General features: G+C 53.2%; 1 protein-coding gene across 1 annotated transcript; it reads left to right on the top strand.

Moving 5' to 3' along the window:
• Nucleotides 1-3,889: 3,889 nt before the first annotated feature.
• On the top strand, nt 3,890-20,342 carry MLYCD (malonyl-CoA decarboxylase; the record flags this gene model as incomplete). The annotated part of the gene is made up of 5 exons (XM_079723564.1): nt 3,890-4,438; nt 12,905-13,017; nt 13,888-14,044; nt 16,936-17,088; nt 19,133-20,342. The coding sequence occupies 5 exons, from the start codon at nt 3,890-3,892 to the stop codon at nt 19,664-19,666; spliced, it is 1,506 nt and encodes a 501-aa protein (XP_079579690.1). The 3' UTR covers nt 19,667-20,342.
• Nucleotides 20,343-26,281: the final 5,939 nt, after the last annotated feature.

Below are 26,281 nucleotides of genomic sequence, written 5' to 3'. Positions count from 1 at the left end.
GGACCCTGCTGTTGTCCTGGGCTCCCTGCCTGATTCCTGGTCCTGCTGATTGAGAACCCAGGTCTGGTCAACCTTGTCATTGACCCATTCAGCAGATGGAGGATGTATCTGTGCACATTGCTGGGCCAGTTTGTGATGCTGAGAGATAACGGCCAAGGCACCCCTCACCCCCCCATACGGGCTGTACCAGGTGATGCTCCCACCAGTGGTGGAAGAAGATGCTTGCTTCCCAACAAGCTCGTGAGCACAGACTGTCACGCAGCTTTTTGATCATTACAACACAGTAAATCAAAACTGATAGCTCACTGGAGTATTTTAATTTGCATTTTTTATCACGAGTCAAGTTGAGCACCTTTCATGTGTTTTTTAAATGTATTTATTCTATTTATTTATTTTTGGCTGCGTCGTGTCTTCGTTGCTGCCCGCGGGCTTTCTCTAGTTGCGGCGAGCAGGGGCTACTCTTCGTTGCGGTGGGTGGGCTTCTCATTGCGGTGGCTTCTCGTTGCGGAGCACGGGCTTCAGTAGTTGTGGCTCGTGGGCTCAGTAGTTGTGGCTTGCAGGCTCTAGAGCGCAGGCTCAGTAGTTGTGGCGCACGGGCTTAGTTGCTCCGCGGCATGTGGGATCTTCCTGGACCAGGGATCAAACCTTTGTACCCTGCATTGGCAGGTGGATTCTTAACCACTGTGCCACCAGGGAAGCCCACCTTACAGATTTTTCAGAGCCATTTCTATTTCCTCTTCTAAGAACTCTCTGGTGAGATCTTTTCTCCATTTTTCTGCTGGGTTGACAAGTCTTTTCCCATGGTGCTTTGTAGTTCTTTATATATTAGGGAGATTAGCCATTTGTATGTGATAATAGCTTGCAAGTATTTCTCCAAGGTAGTGTTTGTCTTTTGCTTTTGTTTTTAAGTATAAAGAACTTAAAAAATTTATATACTGAAATTTAGCTATCTTCTCTTTTATGCGTTCTGGGTTTGCGTCATGCTTCAAAAGGTTTGTTGCACTCTGGGATTATTTTCTTCAAATAATTTTGTTTCATTTTGTGAAATTTTAAACCCTTAAGCCATCTGGAATTTCTTTTGTACAGTGTGAGGACACAACTTTGCTCTTTTCCCCCCAGTGATGTGTGATGCTACCATGATGTGGGACGCTACACCCAATACCCAGGCACGTCTGGGCTCCTCTGTTATTTTCATAACTGTTTGTCTATTCATTCAGTTTTAATTACTGGAGCTTCATAAATTTTAATATCTCTTAGGGCTGCCCCCCTCTGCATTTTTTCCCCATTATAAAATAATAGTTATCACTCCCTGTTGGTTCCCATCATCACTGGGATGGAACTTGGGAACAGATGGATGATTCCCGTATGGCCTCTGAGGACGGAAAACCTTTCCAGAAACTTAACTCACGAGAGTGGGAAAAGCAAAAGCTTCGGCGCCGATAGACAATGGTCAAACCTGGACTTCGCTTCTCACTAACAGGATGACCTTGGTTTGTCACGTGACCCCATCAAGCCTCGGCTTCATCTGTAGTTGGGGGACAACTCCCTGACAGTGTTGATGTGAGGACTGAAAGCAGTCAGCCCTCGGCCTTGTGGGAGGGAGTTGGTATTTATTAGATTCCTGTCTCTCCTGTCTTTTCCTCAACATTTCAGCATGAAAACAAACTCAATTCTAAATAATGCAGGAATCCTCATTTTAGCAGAGGCAGGATCCTGGGGTGGAAGGAGCACAGACTTTGGAGAGAGAGCAGCCTGCGCCCAGATGGTCCTTCTGCGCTCCAGGCTGGGAGAGACCCAGGGAGCACTGCTGCATTTACTAGTGGGAGCCCTTGGGCAAGTGCCTGTATCTCTCTGTGCCTCTGTTCCCACCTCTATAAAATGGGAATAATAATGCTGGCCCCATAGGGTTACTGGGAAGCTTAAATGAGGTACTGCAGGTAAGTGCTAAGAATAGGGGATGGCATTTAGGAAGTGCTGAATGACTGGTGGCCCTATTAGTGTACAGAGAGGCACACGAGGGGCTCAGCCAGGGCCTGCACACATCCTTCTCACGGCACAGGGGACATCAGAGGGACTTCAGTGAGACATCAGTTACTGACCACTGTGTGACTAAGGAAGGGAATGGTTCACCGTCCTCTACCCACCCATCGCTGGGTGCCCTGTAGCTCCCCGAACACATGAGAAAGGCCCTGCCCTGGAGCCCGCTTGCCCCGGGCATACTGCCCACCATGTGTTCTCAGTGGGCTCTGTGATCCACTCCTTCATCCTCTGTACCTAGATGAGGCGTCTCTTTCTCCAGGAGCACAGTGGGACCCTGGATGGCTTCTCCTCTGGACTCCACTCAATTTGGCATCAAGCCCTGCGAACTCCCCCCAGCCTCTCAGTAAATGTGGCAGAAATCTCACTCCTGGAAGGAGGGACTGTCTGAAGCCGGGGTGTGTGTCAAGGCTGTAGACGGATGCGATCCCAGCCACCTCCCCACTCCCTGTCCTGTGTCCGTCTTCCCAGTGTTTAAAAACTGATCCCCAAATCTAAACATCTGGGAGCCACCAGGCCACAGAGTAAGGGACGTGAGGTGGGAAGAGACAGAACACGGGGCCAGAGAGGGGAGCAGGGGCCGTCCGTGCCAGGCTCTGCCTGTCAGGCTCAAAGCATTTGGTTGTTGAGCAAGTGAATAACGTTGTTAGATGGATAGTTTAGAAGGTTCACCCAGCGGCTGATGCAGAGAATGGATTGGAGCAGTCAAGCCTGGAAGCAGAGAGGCTACTGCAAGTGGCCCTCGTAAGAAGTGACACGGGCGCAGGAGCAGAGAGCCAGAGAGAAGAGATGAATGCAGGAGTCTTTTTAAAGCAGAATCGATAAAATTTAGATGTTGGGATGAAAGGCAGGGAAGTGGTTATAAAAAAACGGTGCTTTTGAGCTTGGGAGAATGGATAGGTGAGCTTCTCCCCACCTCCCCCGCCCCTTCTGGCGTCAGTTGAAATGTCACCTCCTCAGAGAGGCCTTCCCTGATGACCCTGTCCACAGTGGGACATCCGCTCTGACCCAGCTGTATCACTCCACTCTGTTTATTTCCCTTATAGCACTTAACACAATTTGTAGTTATGGAATCACCTGTCTCCCTCGTTAACCTGTAAACTCCCTGCAGCAGGTTCGGGTCTATCTGGTTCATTATTTTATCCCCGTGCCCTGTATAGGACCTGGCACATACCGGGCGATTAATAAACACTCTGTTGAATGAACGAACGAATGAATGAATGAATGAGGACCAAGGAAGGAGGGACAGGTTGGGGAACCAGATGCTTGGGAGAGCCCGGTTTGCCGTATCGGTGAGAAAGTTCTCCAGCAGGCAGCTGGAAGCCTAGCTCTGGGGGTCATCTGGGTAAGTGAAAGCGCCTAGGCAGGGGTCAAGACAAAGGCTACCTTGCCAGAGAATTACCACCGCGAACACTTCGCAGGCACGCAGATTGCTCCGCTCCTCCCCAGACACACTGGATCAGAATCTCCGGAGTAGGGCCCGGAATCTGCGTGCGTAACAGGTTCCCTAGGTGACCGTGATGTTCCTTGGGGCTGGAGAGTTCGTTCGGCCCTAGAGGAGAGGGACTGAGGAGGTGACTTTGGGTGGCCAGATGACAGGGCAGAGGCCGCCCCTGAAGTCGCCACCCGCGCCGTCGCTCGGCCCTCCGATTGGTCGCCTCCCGGGTTACCTTTGGCCACACTTGGCCTCGCGCCGCACTCCGCCCCGCCCCCGTCGCTCCGCCCTCCGATTGGTCGCCGCCCCGCCCGTGCCCGGGGCTCGGGCAACCGGACGGGCGCGTGCCGGAAGCCGGAAGCGCGGCGGCGGCGGCGGCGGCGTTGGCGTTCCCCCAGGCAGCTGTATCCTTGCGCCATGCGAGTTTTTCGGCCGAGTCTGTCGGCTGGGCGCCTCCTTCTTCTCTGGCTGCGGCTACCCCTGCGGCCGCCGCGGCCGCTCGGACCCCGGCTGTCGAGCGGGCGGGCGGCGGCGGGCGGCGCCCTGGAGCGGGCCATGGACGAGCTGCTGCACCGTGTGGTGCCCGCGATGCCGGCCTACGGGCTGCGCGAGAAGACACCGGCGCCGGCGGAGAAACAGTGCGCGGACTTCGTGAGCTTCTACGGCGGCCTGGCTGAGGCGGCCGAGCGCGCCGAGCTGCTGGGCCGCCTGGCGCGGGGCTTCGGCGTGGACCACGGCCAGGTGGCCGAGCAGAGCGCCGCCGTGCTCCAGCTGCTCCAGCAGCCGCGGGAGGCGGCCGTGCTCCTGCAGGCAGAGGACCGGCTGCGCTACGCGCTGGTGCCGCGCTACCGCAGCCTCTTCCAGCACATCAGCAAGCTGGACGGCGGCGTGCGCTTCCTGGTGCAGCTGCGGGCCGACCTGCTGGAGGCTCAGGCCCTCAAGCTGATGGAGGGGCCGCACGTCCGGGTAAGGCCCCGCCCGGGCCGCCCCCGACCCTTGGCGGCCCTCCCCATTGCCGTCCTCACCCGCCCCTCAAGCCCCAAGCACTCCACCTTCCCCTGCCTGGAGCCGCGCACACTTCGCCCCGAGTCAGAGCCCCCGAACCCTGTCCCCTTCCTTCCCACGCTTTCCCAGTCCTTGCCTCCCTCTAGGCTCGCCTCCCTCGTCTTTATAGAAACTCGGCCCTCGCTTACTTTCAAGGTGACCGTCACGCCTCGTTCCTCATGAGCGTGCTCCATAAAAACCTCTTTTATTCTTTTACCTGAGAGGTTTCGTCCGTGTGGTACACTTGAATGGGGACCGAACCGAGCATCCGGTAGCTTTCTGAAGACCTGGATGGGGTCAGTAAAAGTTAGTCGCAGTACGCACTGTGTAAGCCCTTGTCCTAAAAAGTCCTGTGAAACGTACAAAGGTGACCAGAACTCGAGGTTGCCACCGTCTGGGAGTGTGGATGCCTTCTATTTTTTCTCTGCCTCATAACTTTGACCAGGGCATTTTTACCTTCCTGAGTTCAGCCCTAAAATAGGATTCTAAGTTGACTTCTTGAGGAAATCAAGCGTTTAGCACTGTGAGCTCAGGTTAGACGCGAATAAATAGATTAAGATTTAAATAATGATGACTTGAAAGGTGGCTGATAGTTGAATATAGTCCTTTTATTACTATTGATGTTAAATATGGTGGTACCACTAACTTGCTCTTTTAGTAAACCAAAAATGGCTGTAAATGTTCTGGCATTCAGAACTTTAGTAGGTGCAGTTGGCTTTAAAAAGAATTGAACAGTTGACGATTATGTCCTGATTCGTTTAAGAACTCTTTAACACTGGCATAACGGTTTTTACGTTCATTGCCTCACTCTTGGGGAGGTGATAAGCATGTCTCCTTTCACAGTAAAGGAATCAAGTCACGTGAGGTCACATGACTTGACCAGGACCTCAGAGCAAATAAGTATGTCTCTGATCATCCACCCAAATCCAAATTTCCCAGGTTCTTTGCTCTACACTTTATATCCTCATCATGTTATGTGAGGTATGGTGTTTATCAGAAACCTCCTTATCTTTCTTGGCTATGTAGCTCTAGACGCATAAAATTGTGTGTAGTTAGGGTTAATCTCAGGATGATAATAGTAGCTATGATTTGATTGCTCATAATAGCTGGCTAATCTACAATGCTAAGTATTACCTAGGGCCAGTGAGCCTTCAGCTATAAGAGTCACAGGCTGAGAACCTCAGTTGTTCATTGCCTTGGCACCAAATCAGTCCTGGAATCCCAGTGTGTTGAATTGACCATGTTCCCAATTAAATCCCCATCTGAATGGCTGAGACCTTGTGTTCCACACACTGTGTGCATACCCATCTGGTTCCTCCCAAGAAAGGCTTGGGTTTAGTCTGCAATCCAAGCAGACCTTTTTTTTTTTCCTTCTTGAAGCAGAGACCAGTGCTCCTGAAGGCCTTCTGAAACTTAATTCCCATTGCATAGGAGGCTTGAGAATTAGGTAGGATGTCTGTCTACCTAAGCCAAGGTAGGATGTCTTTTGGGTAGGTGACCTGTCCCAAAATGAAACTCTCCACCCACCCATTCAGCCATTCGTTGGCTGTCTAGATGGTACCAGGCGTGCTCAGGCTCCAAGATCACTTGGTCCAGAAGCTTCCCTTCTAATATGGGAGGAGTTAGGGGCGGTCACGGTATGTGTGAGTGCCTTTCATGCACTTGCTCATTTCATTCTCAGCAAGACGTGGTGACTGTTTGGCAGATGAGGTGATAAAAGCTTGTCGAGGCCCAGTGCAGCACCCAGAGCACAGAGCTGGTAAGAGCGCCTCCACCCAAGCCCCGTCTCCACACTCCACGGTGTGTACTTCATCATGGCACACCAGCTCTCTTAGTTGACAGCCTAACTAGATCGAAAATGGGCTTATTCTTTTAGATTTGCCTTTTTCTATAAAACTGAAGGGAAGGTAAAACAACCCAGTTGGTGAATGGCGTTGTTTTATTTAGTTTCACTGAGTCAGGAGTTTAATATTCTCTAGTTGTGACTTTGTTTATCTTTCCAAGACTTGGTGTAAGCTTCCATCCTATCAGCAACCTCAGCACCCATCTTTTTCTGAAACCTCAGGTCAGTCTCTGCTCTTCTGTCGAAAAATCATCAAACCTTCCGTGGCCAGGAGGATGGCATTCGGTGTCTTTCCTTTGGCATTTTTGCTGCCCACCAGCCATCCTGCGCGTTCCCACTCCCCCAGCATTACTCAATCCCCTCCACGGACCCTCCTCTCCAGCCAAGCTGGCTCCTGGATGGAACGTTCCTGAACTCTCACCCCTGCGTGATTCCTATTAGAAAAAGAGCCACCTGCACTCCCAGCTCGTTTGCTAGGATTTTCCAGCTGCTCCAGCTCAGGGTGGCCTCACCCAGTTCTGAGCTTCATAGGTACGTAATTGTACCACTCATTTGGATTTGATACATTAACCACAGAATCTGTTGCTTGAAATGTATTTTTCCCCCGCAACTGGATGATCAGCTCCTTGAAAACTGGGACCTTCGTCTTGCGTAGCAAAATGATGAATGAAGCGTGAGATAGATTCCCGGGTGCCCTGCCATCTGGCGAAGTCGGCAGCTAACCACTCCCATTCGTCCTGAAGTCAGACTGCTCCACTCAGAGGTCTGAGCCTGGAACGGAACCTGGAGGCCAGGGAAGGTTTCCGTGCGGCCGAGAGAGATAGACATCCTGCCAGACGTTGGGACCGCCCTTGTCCTGGGGGATTCCTGATGTCGCGTCCGATTCTGTGAGACATAACTGGACTCGTGTCCTTACTGTTCCCCACGTACAAGAGAAGACTCTTGGTTATCATGAGGTTGAGAAGGGACATCATCAAAGCTCAAAGCTGTGACCTTGAGACTTGACTTGTGGCAGGGAAGCTGGCCCCAGGGAGATCCAGAGCTGCCAGCAACACCGTGTCCTCAGACGTTCAGGGTTCCCTTGTTTTATAACCAAGGCCGTTCACACACGTAAGGGAAAAACATCACCAACCGAAAGGCAAAAAGTCACGGGGAGTCAAGATATTTCTCAAGCAGAGGGTGAGTGACCCTAGCCTGACCTTGGCCTCTGCACATGGTCTGGACGCGCTGGGTGCAGACGCCTTTTCAGGTGGCTCCATCACGCCTCCTGCGTTTCTCTACAGAAATCCTACCCTTGGCCCGAGCGCCTCCAACCGTTCGTAGCTGAATCCGTTGCTCCCCTTACCCTTTGCCCTGTGTGGCTGCGTGACTGTGTTTTTATCCCCATCATTCAGAACATTCAGAGTTGATTTTTTTTTAACCCATAGAAATCGTCACTGGGATCTGATATTGTAATTAATCACCAGAATCACTTAATGTGTGTGGTCCATCTTGATTCCGTTTTTGTTTCATTCTGGATTTTGCAGCCAAGTTAAAGAGGTGGTTAAAAAGCTAGAGCTTGTCGCTTTTAGGAATCCAGTGTTGGAAACCACCAGCAGTTTGGCCCTCGAGCTTCAGCGCAGGAGCCGCAGATCCCCAGGGGCCTAGGATGCCGCGGGATGCCCAGGAGGCAGGGAGTAGCAGACCTGAGCACCCCTAGCTGTGCACACGGCACCCCATCACACAGGTGTGCATCTCCCCTGGCCCTTGCTGACCTTGGAGCTGCCAGCTAATGTCAGGTGAACGAGAGCTGCTGTGGGCTCAGGCCTGGGCATTGCCTTGGAGTGGACTCAGTCCACTGCTTTCCCTCACAGCTTCTTGTTTGCTGAATCTCGTGAGCACAAAGGCATCCTTAGAATACCTGGCATGTGTGAGGCCCAAAAGGATGCTGATTGGGCATCTTATACGGAACAGTGGGTGCAGCAGAAGGCGCACCAGGTGGGGAAGGAAGGCCCCAGTTATGCTGGTTAGAAGCGTGATTTTAGGTGATGGTAGCCACATCCCTTAACTGTCGTGGGCCAACCAGCTCTGCCGCTGGGGCGGTAGTGGTCAGTCTGCCCAAGGTCAGCCTGCTTCTCTTCTAAAAATACTGTGGAGCTTGGCTAAACACAGTTGTGAATGAGGTCAGTTTGTCAAGATACTGGTCTCTGACTGAGGGCTGTGATTATTGGAAATATGGGAAGAATCCAGAAGCCTGACACTTCTGTTTGAGTGGAGCCCAGCATGAAGCCCGAGGCAGAAGTCCAGGCTGGGGTAGATCTCTTTTCTTGGATATTTTAAATCGGGTGAGGTTTCTTTTCTTGTTCTTAATCCTTCCTGATAGGAAGTTCGGAGTCGGTATCACGTCTGTTTGCCGGGAAGATGCAAGTGCTGTGTAGAAAGTTTTTACAACCCAGCAAACGTCAAATGTCTGCTGTGGTTTTCAAGATAGCAGATCCGCTGCAGAGAGGATGGACGTTGCTGCCCGTCAATTAAAAAGTTGTTAGAAGCCTAAGTGTCTTAGAGGCCAGCCTGGGACTTCTTGATTCATCCCAAGTCTCTGCTGCGATGGTCCGTCCCTCTGATGCCGCTTTGTAGCACTTCTTGGATTATAAAGGGATTTTAGTTGTTTTCCTAATTAAGGAATTTGTAGAAAAGAGACTTGTCAATGTCCTTGAATTCTCTGATCGCGGGACCCCTGCCCCCCACCCCGAGTTTTAATCTTAGGAAATAGAACAATAAACCAGTCATCCAGTGTTGGGCAGGGGTGGGTAATACCAAATCCACAAAGCAGCTTAATCACACCAGGAAAAGAAACGGTCCCTTTGCTTACAAGATCAAATGTTCTTTTTGTTAAAAATGCTCTTCTCAAAAAAAAAGAAAAAAAAAAAAAAGCTCTTCTCCTCTGTTGAAGTTCCAAGTGAGTTAAGAGGCTTATTAAGATGCCTGGCCCGGGCTTCCCTGGTGGCGCAGTGGTTGAGAGTCTGCCTGCCGATGCAGGGGACACGGGTTCTTGCCCCGGTCCGGGAGGATTCCGCATGCCGCGGAGCGGCTGGGCCCGTGAGCCATGGCCGCTGAGCCTGCGCGTCCGGAGCCTGTGCTCCGCAACGGGAGGGGCCACAACAGTGAGAGGCCCGCGTACCACAAAAAAAAAAAAAAAAAAAAAAAAAAAAAGATGCCTGGCCCTGTGGCCGTACGTCCGCGTTTGCGCATTCTTTCCCGAGGCGGCAAGTGTGGGCTTTGAGCTCTGAGGTGTGAATCCACCCGTCAGTTGCTTTCCTCCTCAACGAGACGCCCTGTGAACTTGCGGTTGTGTGGCCAGCTCCTGAGAGGGGTACACGGTGTGCGGGCAGGCGCGTGCTTCTTGTGTGTGCAGTTTGCAGGCCCTTTGTTTTTCTGCAGAGTTATTTCCAAAAGCCCTTTGGGGTTGAAGAGTTCAGTCTCTTACAGATACAATCCCCAGTGAAGCCGAGGGGACTCCCATTCTAAGAGAGGGCCTGGGCACCGTCAGATATTTGTGGGCAGCAGAAGGGAGCTGGCATTTAGGAGACGGTGGGCGATTTGAACGTAGAAATGACGGTGAGAGCTGTGGGAACCTTAACAGAAGCCCGGGCGGAACATTGGAGAAGGGACCAAACTCGTATCAGGCAGGGTCCCCACGCCACCACTGCAGTGCGCAGCCGCACCACAGTTTTCTGTAAACCTGCTCTGGTGTCTTGTCCTGTTTTGAAGTTAACCTGGTGGTCCTCGTGGTTCTCCTGAGTTCTGCGCTTAGCTAGACTAAGAGATGAACGCATTTGTAGATGGGAACGTTGTCCCGGCAGTTGTATGTTCGTGTCCTGGGTCGCTGATAAATGATTTCTGAATCACTGAGCGTGACGCATACACGATTCCTCTCCCTCCTGCTGTCTGAGATCCGGTAGCCTTGCTGCCCTCGGCACCTAATTCCAGCCTGAACAGCTGCGGTCCTGGTAGCACTGGGTGGTGGAGATGTGTAACCTTTAACCTAGATTCCCGGATCTCGTGTCTGGTGTCCCACGTTATAGCTGTCAGTAGCCCAGAATAGAACGAAGGGACTTGGAGAAGAGGCGCTTCCATCAGCCAGACCATTCCTTTCATAATCAATACTGTATGAATGCCGAAGGCAGATTTTTCCAACTTGTTCCTGTTGTGCGTCTCATAGAGATGCCATAGAGTTCCCTGTGCATCCTACATGGAACTCGGCTGGTCCGTTCCTAACCTTTCAGTGCAGAGGTTCCCAACCTGGGGAACCTGGTTGGGAACTGAGTTTCAAAGGGGTCCATGAACCCCAGGAAACCGTGTGCAGAGTTTTATTCATGTGTTTGCATTTTTCTGAGGGGAGTGTCCCCAGTTTTTAGCACATGTGCAAGAGTGTATGAGGACCCCAGGAAGACTGAGAACCACTGTAGTCAGTGCAGGAAATACAGTTTTATAAGGAGCCGTTCTGTGTTGCCTGGTGAGCCATCCCTTCTCCTCCCTTCCTGCTACTTCCTGGTCACTGTTTTCCAGTTTGTCTTCTCTTTTTCATTTGCCATCAATCTGTTAAATCATCTTCCACATGGAAGACCCCACTGGTGGCTTTGAGAACCAGAGGACTAAATCAGAAATGACCTCTGCTCTCACAGAGCTGAGAGGCCAGTAAAGGAGACTAGACCATGGGATAAAGAGTTACGAGGCATTACAGAGGGCATCTGGTCCAGTCGCCTGTCGACGTGGAAATCCTTTCTAAAACATCTCCACCGTGTTCTTGTCCACCCTGTGCTCATCTCTTCCCGTGGGGAGGGCCGCTGTCTCCCAGGAGGACCTCTGTGGGCAGCCCTGGCTACACAGAAGTTCTCCTTTACATGGAGTCTGACTGGGCCCCCCCCACTTGGTCCTAGACTTGCTCCCTTTCCTCGCCCCCGTGGGGCCTGTTTTGTGCCCTGGGCCTTCAGTGTTTAAAGATGGACCTCGCTTCGTTCCGAAACCCTTTCTGAGCCACCACCCCCATGCCTGCAACTTACCCTCAAGTGACAAGGTTCTGAGTCCTTTGACCTTTTACCAGAGATTAAAATGTGAAGTGGCCCTATAACAGTTTTATAGCTTGTGTACAGTTTTACAGGTGTTATCCATCATGGTCTTTGTGATTCTTATACAGGGATTCATAAGGTCAGTTCTGTACCAGACATACTGAGATGTTTGCTGTTATTCAATAATAATATGCAGTGTATCTGTTGGTATGCAGTTCATCTGTGAATAACAGAGACTCAAAACAGCAGTGGTTTGAATAAGAGAAGTTTGTCTTTCATGAAGAAGTCTGGAGGTAGGCAGCCCAGGGCTGATCCTGCTCTGCGGTGCCCTCAGTTGTCCCAGACTTCTGTTTGTTGCTCTTCCCTGAAAAACTCATCCCCAAAGTTACCTCATGGCCCAAGATGGCTATTCCAGCTCTAGCCATCACATCGCCTTCCAACCTGCAGCGGGAAGGACAAAGAAAAAGATCAGCCCTTTGCTGCTCCTGCCATCTTTCAAGGTTCCCAGAAGCTGCTGCAGCATACCTCTGCTTACATCTGAGAAGCCAGAACTCAGTCACATGATTAGCCCTAGCGGCAGTGCAAACTTTCTTCGGAACAGCCATGTGCCCAGCCAAAAAGTGAAGCTTCTGTTGATTTGGGAAAAAGGGACGCAGCCATTGAGGAACAGCAGCCTTGTCTCTTGCCCTAGACGTCCCCTCCGCTCTGGCTGTCACAGAGCTTACCACTATTACATGGTCAGCAGTCACCACAGACTAAACGGGGAGGGTTCTGCCCCTGCATCATGTCCTCCCCTTTCCTTACCTCTTGTTCTATCCTTGCTTGAAAAGTTTCAGTGGGAACGTATCTCTGATGGTAAAGTTGACTCACATCATTTTTGGAAGTAGAATAAATATAAGTAAGTGAAATCAGAATCATGTCATCAATTCTAAATGCATGGCTTGCCCGACACACTGTTATTCTACGGCCCACTCAGGGAGGAGAAAATGCTGCCGATTCAACCGTGACCCGCCATCATTTGAACAAGGCGTCCTGACCACCAAGATGTGAAAATAGGAAAACACACACCTTAGAGCTGTCGAGATGTGGGGCGCGGGACCCAGTGCTCGTTTCTCTTGGGAAACAAGAAAGGGTGTTTTTGGTGAACCAGAGAATCTTCCTGAGAGGGTGTTAGACGCCGTTCAGCGTCAGCTTAACGTCACGTGTGCAGCTGTGTTCACGGCGGCGAATGCTTCGGCACACTTCATTTGATTTGGGCAACTTAGCTCAGATGGAACCAGGTGTCTTACAGGTGGAAGGAGGGAGGAAAGAAGTGGAGCTGAGTTCGGTCCGTCGTGGCCGAGAGCAGAGCCCGGGGAGCTGCCTCAGGACAGGCTCAGCCTGCCCGCTCCTCTTTTGTGTCAGGTTTTGGTGTCGAATTCCCGGTTCGGCAGCGATGCGGGGATGGGCTGGACGTCTTTCCCTCGGAAGGCCAGCGCTCCCCCCTCTCCATTTCAGGAAATGAACGGGGTGCTGAAAAGCATGTTCTCGGAATGGTTTTCTTCTGGGTTCCTGAACCTGGAGCGGGTCACCTGGCGTTCACCGAGCGAAATGCTGCAGAAAATCAGTGAGTAAGTATTTATGACATGGCCGCTTTTCTTACGTCTCAGCGGAAAGCCAGTCTCCATTCCCGTGTACGTTTTGTTCCAAGCCTGATAAAACCCAAACACAAGATCCACAAAGCTGGCTGTCCTAGCCGGTGATGCCGAGACCATGGAGGAGGAAAGGGCACAGGTGGAAGCTGGGCCTCGTGCACTTGGGGTGTCAGTCACGTCCTCATGTTTAAAGCCCTCAGGCCCGCATCTCCCCAACGACCCCGTGATCAGAGCTGCCCGGGTTCACTGGACCAAGCATTGGCATTAGTAACTCAAAAACCGTCTGTCTCAAACAGCTGTTAAAATGTCTCCCTTGAATAAAATCTCCAAATTCACGGTATAGTGCGTGATTCCCACCTTCCCCCGGACACAGTAAAATGCAGGCTGGCCCACGATAGCATGCTGCCATGTCGCATATTGAAACAAAGCAGCGGTGGCCGAGGTCGCTGGACAAATGGAAGCAGCCAGGTGATGCGTGTCCTCGGCAGCACGGGCTTCAGACTGCGGAGATTCAGAGGAAGCAGGAGACGTAGGATGTCCGGTGACAGGCATCTGGTCGAGTCTCTGTGTTGAAATCTGCCACATAACTGCTCCCCCGGGGCCTGGCAAACGAGTCTTAAGACCAGGGATGAGGGCACAGTTTTGTGTGTAAAACGGTCACCAGTTGTGCTTCCTCTCAGCGCTGTTTCACGCTAAAATGATCTTTGAATTTCCCGCAGAGTCCGTAGAAGCTGTATTTAAAGGATTGCTTTGACTTGAGTGAATAATACGAGTAGGAATCAGCCCCGCAGCTGTTTAACTTACGATTTGTACTTCTGTCTTGCCCCTTCATAACGTTCTCGTCAGGGCTGAGGCTGTGCATCCCGTTAAAAACTGGGCGGACATGAAACGGCGCGTGGGGCCCTACAGAAGGTGTTACTTCTCCTCTCACTGCTCGACCCCGGGGGAGCCCCTGATCATTTTGCACGTGGCCCTGACCAGTGAGATCTCCAGCAGCATCCAGGTACCTGTACGCGGTCGATTCAGGACGGGGCGGACGGCCCAGGGTGCCTTAAGTTTTCTGTTAACTTAGTTTTCTCACCTTTTTGAAAATAAATTGCTTTTCGGCCTTTGTGGATCTTTGCATTAGCTAGATACAGTCTCCAGATCTGCAGCCACAGAGTGGAGACAGGCAGTGTGTGGGCAATGATGGGACAGGGCAAGCTTTTGCCAGGGTGTGTGCCTTGAGGTTGAGACATGGTCCAGGCTGTTACGGAGGAGGGGGTACAGGTGCAGGGGCGCGGGGGTCAACTCTTCAGCATCTAAGTGCCTGTGGGTAGTTTCAAAAGACAGCCAATTGAGAAATCGGAAAGTCGGCTGTGCTGCGTGCCTGATGAGGGCCCAGCGCTCTGCCCGGTGTGGTGGTTCCCTCCCTCCAGGAGCAAGCTGGGCTTCTCCTCGAGGCGTTGGTGAGTGTCTGAAACACTCAGTCCGCAGGCCCACGGGGGGCAGGGGCTGGGGCTGCAGAGCAGGTCCGTTGAGGGGAAGTGGGCACCCGTGGGTCACTGTGGCTTCGGGGTCGGAATGGCCTGTTAGGAGGCTGAGAGGTGATGGCAGATCTCAGGTGGGCGCTGGGCAGTGTCTCCTGGCATCGGAGGGCGGAGGACTCGTCAGCAGGGAGACGTTCCCATACAATACGATGCTTGTTTGGAGGCGCCTGCACTGTCACGCACTAGAAGTTACCACGGCCTCCCTGGGGGCAGTTTGGTAATAACTATTAAAATATAAAACGTGTTCCTTTTGACCTAAAAATTCCACTGTCAGGAATTTATCCCAGGAGAGGCTCAGAGCTGAGAGTTTGGGTGGTTGCCCACTGCAGCATCGTCTGGAGGTGGGAGTGGTAACCAGAGTGCCCACCGGGAGGGGGCGCTCTAGGGAGCGACAGCGTGTGCGTCTGGCCTGTCCTCACAGACCCTTCGGTCCCACGTGTGGGCTTAAGTGTGGATTTAGCTTTTTTTTTTTAAACAAATTTAATCAGTTATACATATACATATGTTCCCATATCCCCTCCCTTTTGCGTCTCCCTCCCACCCTCCCTATCCCACCCCTCCAGGCGGTCACAAAGCACCGAGCTGATCTCCCTGTTAGCTTTGTATTTTTGACATGGAACTTGTCAACCTTGACTTACTATTGACTGAAGATTCAGGTTCCAGCCTAGCCTATCTGGCGTGACCTTCTGTGTGGCATGAATTACGTCGACTGAGCGTTTGCTGTGCCCCGTCCGCCCGCGGAGCGCCCTCCTGTGTTTGCTCACAGCGCCTTGTGACTTGGGCTTGTTATTGTTTTTGTCCTTGTTTTAGACGTGAGGACTCTGAGGCTAGGAGGGGACTGCAGAGATTTGCCCGGGATGATGGAAGAAGTGGGGACGGTGGGGGAACGGGATCCCAGCCCTGAGGGCAGGTGCCTTCCGTGTGAGGAGACTCGCGCATCCGGACGCACACATGAGAGACCGCGTGTGTACGTGGTTTTGTATGCACGTGTGTTTATGTGTGTACCTGCCTGGGGCCAATGAGACCGACCTGGAAAGGCGCTCCCCAGAACGTTACCAGTAGGACTGGGTGTTCGGTTCTGGAGTGATCTGTGATTTCTTCTTCATGCGTTTATTTCTTGCCTCTTTGACATTATGCATATATCATTCATATAATCAAAGAAAGGTTCGTTTGGGGTTTTTTTTTTTTTTTTTTGAAAACTTAAAAAAAAGATTTGCTGGAGACAAATTTTGAGTCCAGAACCACGAGATAGCCTACAGACTTCTTGAAAAACAAAGGAGGTGATCCAACAAGATGAGGACGAGGAATGATGGGAGGAGGGCTCCTCCGTCAGCGGCGGGCGCAGGAGAGGCTGGCGGGGCCCCGATGTCACGGCCGCTGCGTCACCATCCACCCAACTTTCCTTATGGTGACGGTTCATGGCTTCCCAGGAGTCACAGAAAAGACCCTCCGAGCGTCTGAAGGGGATGAGAGCTGAGGATGTTTTTCCCCAGGGGGTTACGCGTAGACCCACGCATCCCATTGGCAATTTAAGAAAGTCTGTGGGCTCCAGACCTCAGCCTGGACTCTGGGCCAGACTCCCCTACATCAAGCAACCAGGGTAGCTGGTAGGAGTTTAGAGCAGCGTAAGCGTGTCCTTCAGAAGCAGGCTGGCGGGCCTGTGTCCAAGCCAACTGCAAGGTCTCCACCACTACTGTCCAGTGGCTCTCAGGGTATAAAGCTCAGAGGGCCCCGCACTCACATCTCAGAGCAGATCAAGTCGGACTTGGCTAAGGGACTTCCCATTACAAGTCACGCTGATTCTTAGATCGCTTCTCGTACGTGTCTGTGCGGGCGTGTGGTTTCACTGTGGAAATATAGGACTTGGCAGAAAACCAAAAAGGTACATAGGAAAAGCATAAAAAGGTACATTTCCTGAAAGGAAACTTACATGGGACTGCATCTGGCTTACTGGGAAATGTAAAGAACTAGGACTCAAGAGGGGAGGAGGGAGGCCTGCAGGACGCAGCGGGCAGCCTGTGCACAGGAGCCGCGGGAAGTGGGGCCCTTGGCCTTGGCAGAGGGCGGGTGTGTCGGGGGGCAGCGTCGGGGGGCAGCAGATTGCACAGAGAGAGAGAGACCTCCCCTGAGAGAGACCTAGAGGACATCAGTTGTGATTCAGCGAAGCTTGTGGGAGAATTTCAAAGTGATAGAAATGATACAACTTTGAGCAAACAGCCAGGGAAGTTGTGAGACCACCACCGCCTCCAGAGAGGTCTCAGAACAAGGTCTAGAGCCTGGTCCTTGGGTCGAGGGACCCCCAGGAGGGGTGAGGGCGGGGCGGGTGCATCCACGGCTGCCCATCACTGTCCTTGATGTTTTCCAGACCATCATAGTGAAGGAGAGTCCCACGTCGGAGACAGAGGAGCGGGACAAGATCACCACAGCCGTCCTATACTCGCTGAGCCTGACCCAGCAGGGGCTGCAGGGCGTGGAGCTGGGCACCTTCCTCATCAAGCGGGTGGTGAAGGAGCTGCAGGTGGGTGAGGCTCGACCCTTACCCCGCCGCGCCGCCGTGCGTGTCCCCGCCTGGGGATGGCCCAGCAGCTCTGCCCTCATCTCTGCGGACAGGGTGAAGCTGTTGGGCCGGAGCGAGCAGGAGGGGTGGAAAAGTGCCAGGTGCCCCTTGGCACCTCCTAGGAGCCCCGAGACTCGTCAGGGGGTGGAAGCAGTGCCGAGGAAGAGGCCCTCAAAGCTGGCTTCTCATGGGCCACAAATCCAGATGCATCCTGGGGGCGGCGGCTTCTGCAGGGAACCCTGCACCCTGGCTGGTGGGGCAGCTCCTGATGGGCACGCGCTGTCCTGGCATAGTCGCCAGCAGGGCCCCCTTCGCTCCCACTGTCCAGTCCTGGCCGTGCCAACCTCCCTACCCACCCTCACCCACTCGTGGCCCGGGAGGGAGCATCAGGGTTCGACCTCGACCAGGCAGTTGGAGGGTCAATGCACTGGCACCTGGTTTTTTTTAATAATTGCCTTCTCTTGGTTGCTCTGGGAAACACAGAGAAATGTTCAGGTCCACTCTGGGTTTGGGCTTTTAAAAACTACCTCATGAGGGGCTGGGGTGAACTGTAATGTGTAGAATCTAATTTTTAGGTAAAATAATTAGATCATGACTAATTGGCTCTGAGGCTTCTGGTGGTTTCAACACAGACAGCTGCTGCAGAAGCTCTTCCTCAGGGGATGACACATAGGGTGGAATTTAAATATTCGCATGCTTCGTGTGAAATTCATAGTTTTCAGTCTGAGAACTTGGGATTCGGTTGGGTATCAGCTTCGTTAGAATCACTCCCTGCCGCTTTTTCCCCCGGAGGCGATAAGAAGCACATGTGATTGCTCTGAGTTTCTTCTTTTATTTCCTGCTTCTTTGCTGAAGGTGCTAATGAACGGGGCGAGGGCGGGCGGGTAGCAGGGCTGGGACGAGGCAGAGAGGCAGTCAGAGGAGGAGCAGAATCCGGGGTCTGGCTGATGCGCATCAGGCAGCCCAGGAGCCATCCTGCCACTGACCTCTTCTCCACGTCTGGGCTGGGAGCCGGGAAGTCACCTGAGAAACCTGGAGGGAAAGGCAGCCCTTCCTCCACAGAGGTGTCCGTGGAGGTTTATGAAGGAGGCGCCTTAAACGCCCAGTGAAAAGTCATGGGACCGTTTTATCTTTTAATATTGTTCTGTCGTTAAAGTTACGGTTCTGAATTTTGAGTGACAGTGAGAAAGCGCTCATGGTATAAATGCACAAAGCAGGATGTAAAATAACTGTCTCGCCCTTGCAGAAATTGCCTGGAGAAAGACCAGGAGTTATACTCTATCAAACCTGGAGAGTATGGTGGTTTCTTTGATTCTGTCCTAAATTTAAAAAATTTTTTCTGTAGTGAGCATATATTACATTTTTAATTGGAAAATACTGAGTTCTTTGAAATGATTATTGAGATCTCTCTGTAATTTGAACAACAATGATTGAACCGTGTTATCTGATGTGGAGACATAACCGTTACCCCCCCTTCTATCCCATCCTCTGCACCCACTGTGCTATAGTTGGGCGATCAGTTATTCATTCAACAAACAGCAAACAGTCACTGGGTACTTGTGTGCCAAGCACCAAACCAGGTTCTGTGGCGGCAGCAAAGTCCATGGGAGGGGCCTGGTGGGCTAGAAAGGCAAGACCTGTAGTCAGAAGACAGCACCCCACATCGTAGCAGCACACCCCTCCAATTTCAGGCAGGTCCCCCAACTAGCCGGCATGGATAGTGGTGCAGATGGAGACCCCACAATAAAGGCTTGTCCTGGGGACTCAGGATGCCTCCAGGACCTGGCACACATCAGATCCTTAATAACTGTTCCTTGAAAGAAGAAGATTCGTGCGCATCAAATATCACTTTGTAAACCACACAGCAGCACACGGAGGTTAATGATACGTAAGCGAGAAATGAGGAGGTGTTTCTGAATCCGTGACTCACCTGCTGAATTGTGTGTGTGTGTGTGTGTGTGTGTTTTCTCCACCTTCCTTTCCCCACCCCAACTGTGCCCTGCAGAAGGAGTTTCCTCACCTGGGGACGTTTGCAAGTCTTTCCCCTATCCCTGGGTTCACCAAGTGGCTTCTGGGGCTGCTGAAATCAAAAGCAAAGGATCACGGGACGAACGAACTGTTGACAGATTCCGAGTGTAGAGAAATCTCCAAGATCACGGGCGGTCCCGTGAATGAGACCCTCAAGACCTTTCTCAGCAGCAGCGAGTGGGTCCAGTCTGAGCCGCTGGCCCGGGCACTCCAGGCCCCCCTGATGCGGCTCTGCGCCTGGTACCTGTACGGGGAGAAGCACCGGGGCTACGCCCTGAACCCCGTGGCCAACTTCCACTTGCAGAACGGGGCCGTGATGTGGCGCATCAACTGGATGGCTGACGTCAGCCTCAAGGGCATCACGGGCTCGTGTGGCCTCATGGTCAATTACCGCTACTTCCTGGAGGACACGGCCGCCAACAGGGCCGCCTACCTCAGCTCCAAGAGCATCAAAGCGTCCGAGCAGGTCCTCAGCCTGGTGGCCCAGTTTCAGAAGAACAGCAAACTCTAAGTCACCTTTGCTGAAGCCAACGTCCCCGGCTTGGAAAAGGATAATTTTCAGGAGGGGTCGGGGATGGGGTTTATTACCCAGAGGACCTTCTAGAGTGAACCGGAGTTGAACTGTGCTCTCTGGCCTGTGGCGGGGTCACACTGGAAGGCCGGGCCCGGGCTTTGCACGAGGGAAGATGCGGTACCGCTGCAAGGTAGTGGTGGGTACAGGTAGACGTGGGCTGGATGGGGATGCTGTGCTCTCTCCAGAAGATTCCATCGTGGGCTTTGGCCTGGCTCCCTGCCCTGGGATGGTCTTCAGAAACCGTGGAGCCTCTGCTGGCTCTCGTCCCAAGGTGGGTGGGTCAGCTGCTCTGGGACCCGGGCAGGTGGCCCAGGTGAGAACAGATGTTCCTTCCAGCGTAGAACATGGTTCAGCCATGATTGTTTTAGCCGTTTCTCTCTGCTGATTGCAAAGGGCTAGAGAGCTGTGCTGCACTTCACTAGTTAAATTCTGGAGACCGTGAACGTGTGAAAAGGTTTGTGACTTTGCACAAACTTCACTAAGCCAAATTACTGGAAACGAGAGCTCTTGTCGCCTGGGGCTTAAATTGCATTACAGACTTGACAGTTACAGCGATTCAAGTTCGTGATGAACTTCGTAGCAAAGAACAAGTTTGTCCTGTGAAGCATTAAACACGTGGTTATTCACGATCGCATAGTGGTCGTCTTTGAGGTCCGAGACCTCGTTAGCCGTGCCCTTGGTCCCCAGCCAGCCCGTTGGCAGGTTTGATGCTCTGTGAAGCGGGCCTGGAGCGTGTGGCCTGAGGACAGAGGTGATGGCAGAGGCGCTGCTGATTGTGGGTGAGGAGGGGGGTGTGATGTTGAGTCAGGCAGCAGGTCCCCACCTTCCTTGCCTTTCACCTTCCAGACCCGTCCCTGGACCACCTCTGTTGTCTTCTTCGTGTCACTTGTTGCCTGGTAACAAACAACATGACTGCGGTCACTGCTAGAAATTGTGCCTTTTCTGTATCCTGGTAGAAGCAGCCCCCTCCTTGGTTTTGCTTTGAGCTGATGGTGAGAGCCCCTGGGCTCTGCAGGCCTGAAGTCACCGCCCTCCAGGAGCTTGGAAAAAGTTAAGGCACCAACTGCTTCCGTGTGGCAGGCGGCCCCTGAGACCGTAGCCCCTGATTCCCATGCTGCATGCCTTATCTTTGGAATCTTCAAAAAAAAAAACACAGAAGTGGAGAAAATGGTGTAATGACCCTAGGTACATACCACCCAGCTTCCACAACCATCAGTAATTTTCCATTTTTATCAAACCTTATTTCTTTTTTTTTTTTTTTTTTTTGCGGTACGCGGGCCTCTCACTGTTGTGGCCTCTCCCGCTGCGGAGCACAGGCTCCGGACGCGCAGGCTCAGCGGCCATGGCTCACGGGCCCAGCCGCTCCGCGGCATGTGGGATCTTCCCGGACCGGGGCACGAACCCGTGTTTCCTGCATCGGCAGGCGGATTCTCAACCACTGCGCCACCAGGGAAGCCCAAACCTTATTTCTTATAATGTGTTACATTTGGGTGTTCTGTGAAGACTGGATGACGGATGGATGGATGGGTGGATATGGATGGTGCCGTGCTCTGAATGTTTATGTCCCACCAAAATCTACCTGTTGAAATCCGAACCCCCAAAGGTGATGGCATTAGGAGGTGGGGCCTCTGGGAGGTGATTTAGGTCATGAGAGTGGAGCCCTCCTGAATGGGATTAGTGTCCGTATACCTCATGACCTCACGAAGCTCCCTAGGCAATTCTGCAGCTGAAGGAGGGCCCTCATCCAACCTTGCTGCCTCCCAATCTCAGATTTCCAGCCTCCAGAATTGTCAGCAACCAGTTTCTGCTGTTTTAAGCCACCCAGTCTGTGGTATTTTGTTACGGCAGCCGGAGCGGCCTGAGCTGATGGATATAGACGGCTGGATAAGGACTCCGTGCCTCAGTCCACATGACTGAAGGGAATGCTTATGACGCTTCCGTTACAGTGCACTGGGCTGAAATCCCCCTCACTTCATGTGGGTTACAGGGAACCCCTTTCACCTCCCACACTTACCCTGCAAGCCCTAGAAGGGCAGAAGAAACAGCCCAGCCGCCCACTTCCTCTGAGGGCTGCTCAGACTGCCCGCTCGTGCGTATGTTGTCCTTCTGGCAATGGCAGCCAGGCAGGAGTCAGAATCAGAGAGCAGCTGGGTTTGGAGGCCACAGAAGTTCACTCACGGACCCTCCTCACGTTGCGAATTTACATCCTACGGAAGAGTACAACCCGCTGCGCGGGGGCATCATCGCAAGGGGGATGCAGTAACACGAGCGTGGACAGTGTCTCCCAGAACTGTTTTCCATCCCACTTGATCTCAAGCCATCACTCTGACCACCGGATCTTCCTCTGTAAAGTGCCTGGCAGTCTGGTGGGCTCACAGTAAGAGCTCAGTAGATGGTCATTAGTAGTCAGTTTCCACAGCGCCCTGGGTTCAAGGCTGCAGCCACCCTCCACCCCTCGCCAGCACAGAGCCCGCTCCCCCTGGCGTTCCCAGCCTGCACCCTACAGACCCCACCCGTGGGGTGGCTGTCCTCCCCTCCTTTCCCGTGCACGGCTCTCCTCCTCTCTCGTTGCTTTGGGGTCTGTGGTTCAGACAGACCCCAGATCTCTCCAGCCTGTTGTCCAGCAGTCTTGGACTATTCTGGAATTCAGATTGATTCTTTTTCCAGGGCTGCAGGTGGCCTTGGGGCTGACCTGCTCTAACTTGTTCATGGGCGGTTTTTGTTCTGAAAGGCAGTAGGTGCCATAATGGTGGACGCCACCAGCTTTGGCTCCAGCCAGTGCCGGGTTCAAATCCCGACCCCACCGCTTCCCAGCTGGGTGGCCTGGAGCAAACCACCTGCCCTCGTCTTGCCCACTTTCCCATCTTTAAATGGGGGTAACCACAGCACCTACCTCAGGGCCTGCCGAGAGGCTCCAAGGAGATGCTGTGCATAAAGCTTTGAAAAGGCACCAGCGTTGTCTTTATTACAGATGTTTATACATCTGGACTCTGGGACCACCGTCACACTCACCCAGATGTAGGTTCGGAATCGATCGCCCCCCTCTTTGGAAATTAGAGTTGTGATGGTTTTCTGGCTTCTGTTCTATAAGGTGACTCAGTGCACTAATTCATTTCCAGGAGCTTCTGTGAACTGAGGTGTCCTTATGCCCCTGGCAGCTAAGCAGCACCTCACTTTCAGACGAGGATCCCCAGGTTCAGTGGCTTGGCCCAAGCTCTGAGCTCTCCCGGCTGGTACCTTGTCCAGCAAGCCCTGAGCTCTCCCGGCTGGTACCTTGTCCAGCAAGCCCTGAGCTCTCCCGGCTGGTACCTTGTCCAGCAAGCCCTGAGCTCTCCCGGCTGGTACCTTGTCCAGCAAGCCCTGAGCCGGCTCTCCCATGCTGGCTTGAGGCACTCGGAAGCCTGCCCCCCCGCCCCATTACTCCTATGCACCACCCACCCCGTCTTCCATCTCAGAGGGCTGGACCTTCTCTGTCCTCCAGATCTACGGCAGCTGAGGGTTGCACAGCTCTGCCCTCTGTCGGTTATCTAGGGGCATAACACTTCTGCAAGAGGGCCATGTTGTTCTGTTTGTGGCTTTATATTCTGTACCTGGCTTTATATTCGTTGGAATATAAAGTCCATTTTGATCTCTTCTTGGATAGAAACAAAAGCTACTCCGTGATTCCTATTCATCACAGAAAGCTGCTGCATTATTTGCAGTTTAGCAAAATCGGTAGAGTGACCCCAGGTCTCTTTCTCGTCTTTGTTTTTTTTTTTCTTTTTCTTCTTTTCTGATTGCATTTGCATTTCTCGACTAGCTAATTTTTTTTAACATCTTTATTGGAGTATAATTGCTTTACACTGGTGTGTTAGCTTCTGCTGTATAACAAAGTGAATCAGCTATACATGTACATATGTCCCCATATCCCCTCCCTCTTGCATCTCCCTCCCACCCTCCCTATCCCACCCCTCTAGGTGGTCACAAAGCACCGAACTGATCTCCCTGTGCTATGCGGCTGCTTCCCACTAGCTATCTCTTTTCCATTTGGTAGTGTATATATATCCATGCCACTGTCTCACTTCGTCCCAGCTTACCCTTCCCCCTCCCCGTGTCCTCAAGTCCATTCTCTACGTCTGCGTCTTTATTCCTGTCCTGCCCCTAGTTTCTTCAGGACCTTTTTTTTTTTTTACATTCCATATATATGTGTTAGCATATGGTAGTTGTTTTTCTCTTTATGACTTAACTTCTCGACTAGCTAATTCTTAGTCTTCGAGGAAAGGAGGAAGAAACAGCATTTATCTCTGCTCTTGGCCAGATGTTCTCCGCTCCTCCCAGCCCCGAAGCCTGAGGGAGTGATTCTCATGTACAGATGAGGGAACTGAGGCTCTGGGAATGCTGAGGGCAGCTGCTGACGCTGGAGCTGGGGCCCGAGCCCAGGCCTGCCCAGCGCTGTCCACGCCGCCCTGACTTCCAACCTCACAGCGCAAGCAAAGCCCCAGGGCAGGAGGCCAGCGCCGCCGTGGCAGGGGTGAGGGGGATGGAGTCGGGAGGGCAGCCCGGCCGGACACGATGGCCAGGGTTGGAGATGTTGTGACACTAAAACTCCGGCAAGGGGGAGGCTGCTGGGAAGGTTGAAATCCAGTGTCTTCTGCAAAATCTGAGCAGTCGGTATTTGCCGGTGGTTCAGGGACGGATGCCCCGCTCCAACCAGTTCAGGGCAGAGAACCTCAGCTCAGGAAATCCACCGGCCGAGGGCAGAGCCGCGGAGCGCACGTGGGCGGAGACAGCAGGGCCCCGCATTTTCTCCGCTGCCCTCTCCGCTCTCCTCCAAGGCCTCGCCACTTCCTGGAGACCCGCTTCAGCACAGGGGTCTGCCCACAGCCCCACCGCTGTAGAGACCATCTCTCGGGGTCGCCCCGCCGCTAGTTACCCAGCCTCAGCCGTGGGCAGGGCGGAGAGATGATCGGTCCAGTCTGGAGACGGGGAGACGGGCCCCGCGAGGGGTCCAGCTGGAAGGCGGCTCTCTCTCTGGACCAGTCGAGTGGAGCGGTTGGCGTCCATTGTTCCCATGGCGATGGGAGGTGACAAGTGTCGGGGGGACGGTTCCTAGGAGGGGGGGGAGGCCGTAGCCCACCTACCACAGAGCCTGGTGTGTATGGGTGACAAAGGCTGGAACCCCCCCCAGGCTTGTCCGTTTCAAGTACTTTGCTGTGCATCTTCCCGCCATACCTGGCTCGTAGCAGGGGCTCAGTACGTATTTTCCATCCACTGGAGAAAAGCAGCCCTCATTCCGCACTAGGCAGCGCATCCTGAGCAAAATTTAGCCCGTCCTTGATAACTCTGGCAGGGAAGGAAGGAGACCAGAGAGCTGCCTTAGCTACTGCAAACGCTGTTTTCCCGGGAGAGAGGTGAGGCTCTTTTCCACGCTGCTCCGGAGAGGACTGCCACGGGCACTCGCTCCATCCCCTCACCCCGCTCTGGGGTCCACCTCTCACCAGCTCTGCGGTACTCCCAGCCACCCCGGAGGGGTAACCCCAGCAGGTGCCCTCTGGGCAGCAGTCAGGCCCGGGGAACGTGCTCCCCCCGTCGCTACTAGCCGTCCTGCTGCCTCCTGCCCGCTGCCCTCAAGTCTTGGCAGATGGTCCCTCAAGGCCCGATCCCAGGAGTCCCTTCTTTCCCCGGGAGAATCTCCTCTCCATCCACGTCTTCACTTGCCACCTGGCACCTGGTGATGACAGTGACTGGCGTCCTTGCTTGCCTGGGGCAACGCCCGTCCGAGGTGTCCCTATCCTGGCATAATTGTTACGAGAGCGTCCCTTCCCTCTCGAAAGTGTCCCAGTTTGGACCAACAGTTCTGTGGTCTACACACCGAGGATGCGCATGTGGGTATCGACAACACAACTCAGCTACCTGAAAAGGGTCCCCTGGCTTTGACAGCGACCATCACCCTGGGCGCCCCGCATCACGGCCCCTTACGGGCAGGGTCTTTCTGGGCAGGCTTGGCCCCCTGCCCTGGCTCTCCCCACAGAGTCCTGCCCCCTGGGGCTGCTGTGTGGGAATAGGACACAATCCCCACCCCCACCCCAGGAACCCACAAGACCTCACTTCTCCAAATCCAGTTCCTGCCCAGGAAGCGCAATCCCAGCTGCCTTGATGGAGGGCTGTTGGGTGCAGGCATGTTCTGGGTGATGACTTGCATTCAGTCTGAAGACCCAGAGGGGGCCTGTTACAGGAGCGCCATTGTCCCCACTGACAGCTGAAGACACTGAGGCCCAGAGGGACAGGCCTGGGAGCTGCTCTTACAGCCCAGCTGTGTGACCTGAGACCTACAGGGCAAGTTCCCTTTAAACACAGAAAAGGGAAGTTAAAAGACATACTTCTCTCCGCAATCCCACTTCCACCTCTCCCGAGCTACACAGTGTCCCCAGGTCCCCTGCCTGGCAGTGAAGGCAGGTCTGCAGGGAATGCTGGTGTTAGTACCCAGTCCTGGGTCTGTGAGGGGGGATTTGAGGGGACAGGTAGGTCTGGAACCCAGCACGGTGTCTGCGGCACACAGGCTCTTAGGTGTGG

The sequence above is a fragment of the Hyperoodon ampullatus genome, assembly GCF_949752795.1.
Source record: "Hyperoodon ampullatus genome assembly, chromosome: 18".
Taxonomy (NCBI): domain Eukaryota; kingdom Metazoa; phylum Chordata; class Mammalia; order Artiodactyla; family Ziphiidae; genus Hyperoodon; species Hyperoodon ampullatus.
Note: the sequence above shows the minus strand (reverse complement) of the source record. Positions and strands in the feature narration are given on the sequence as shown.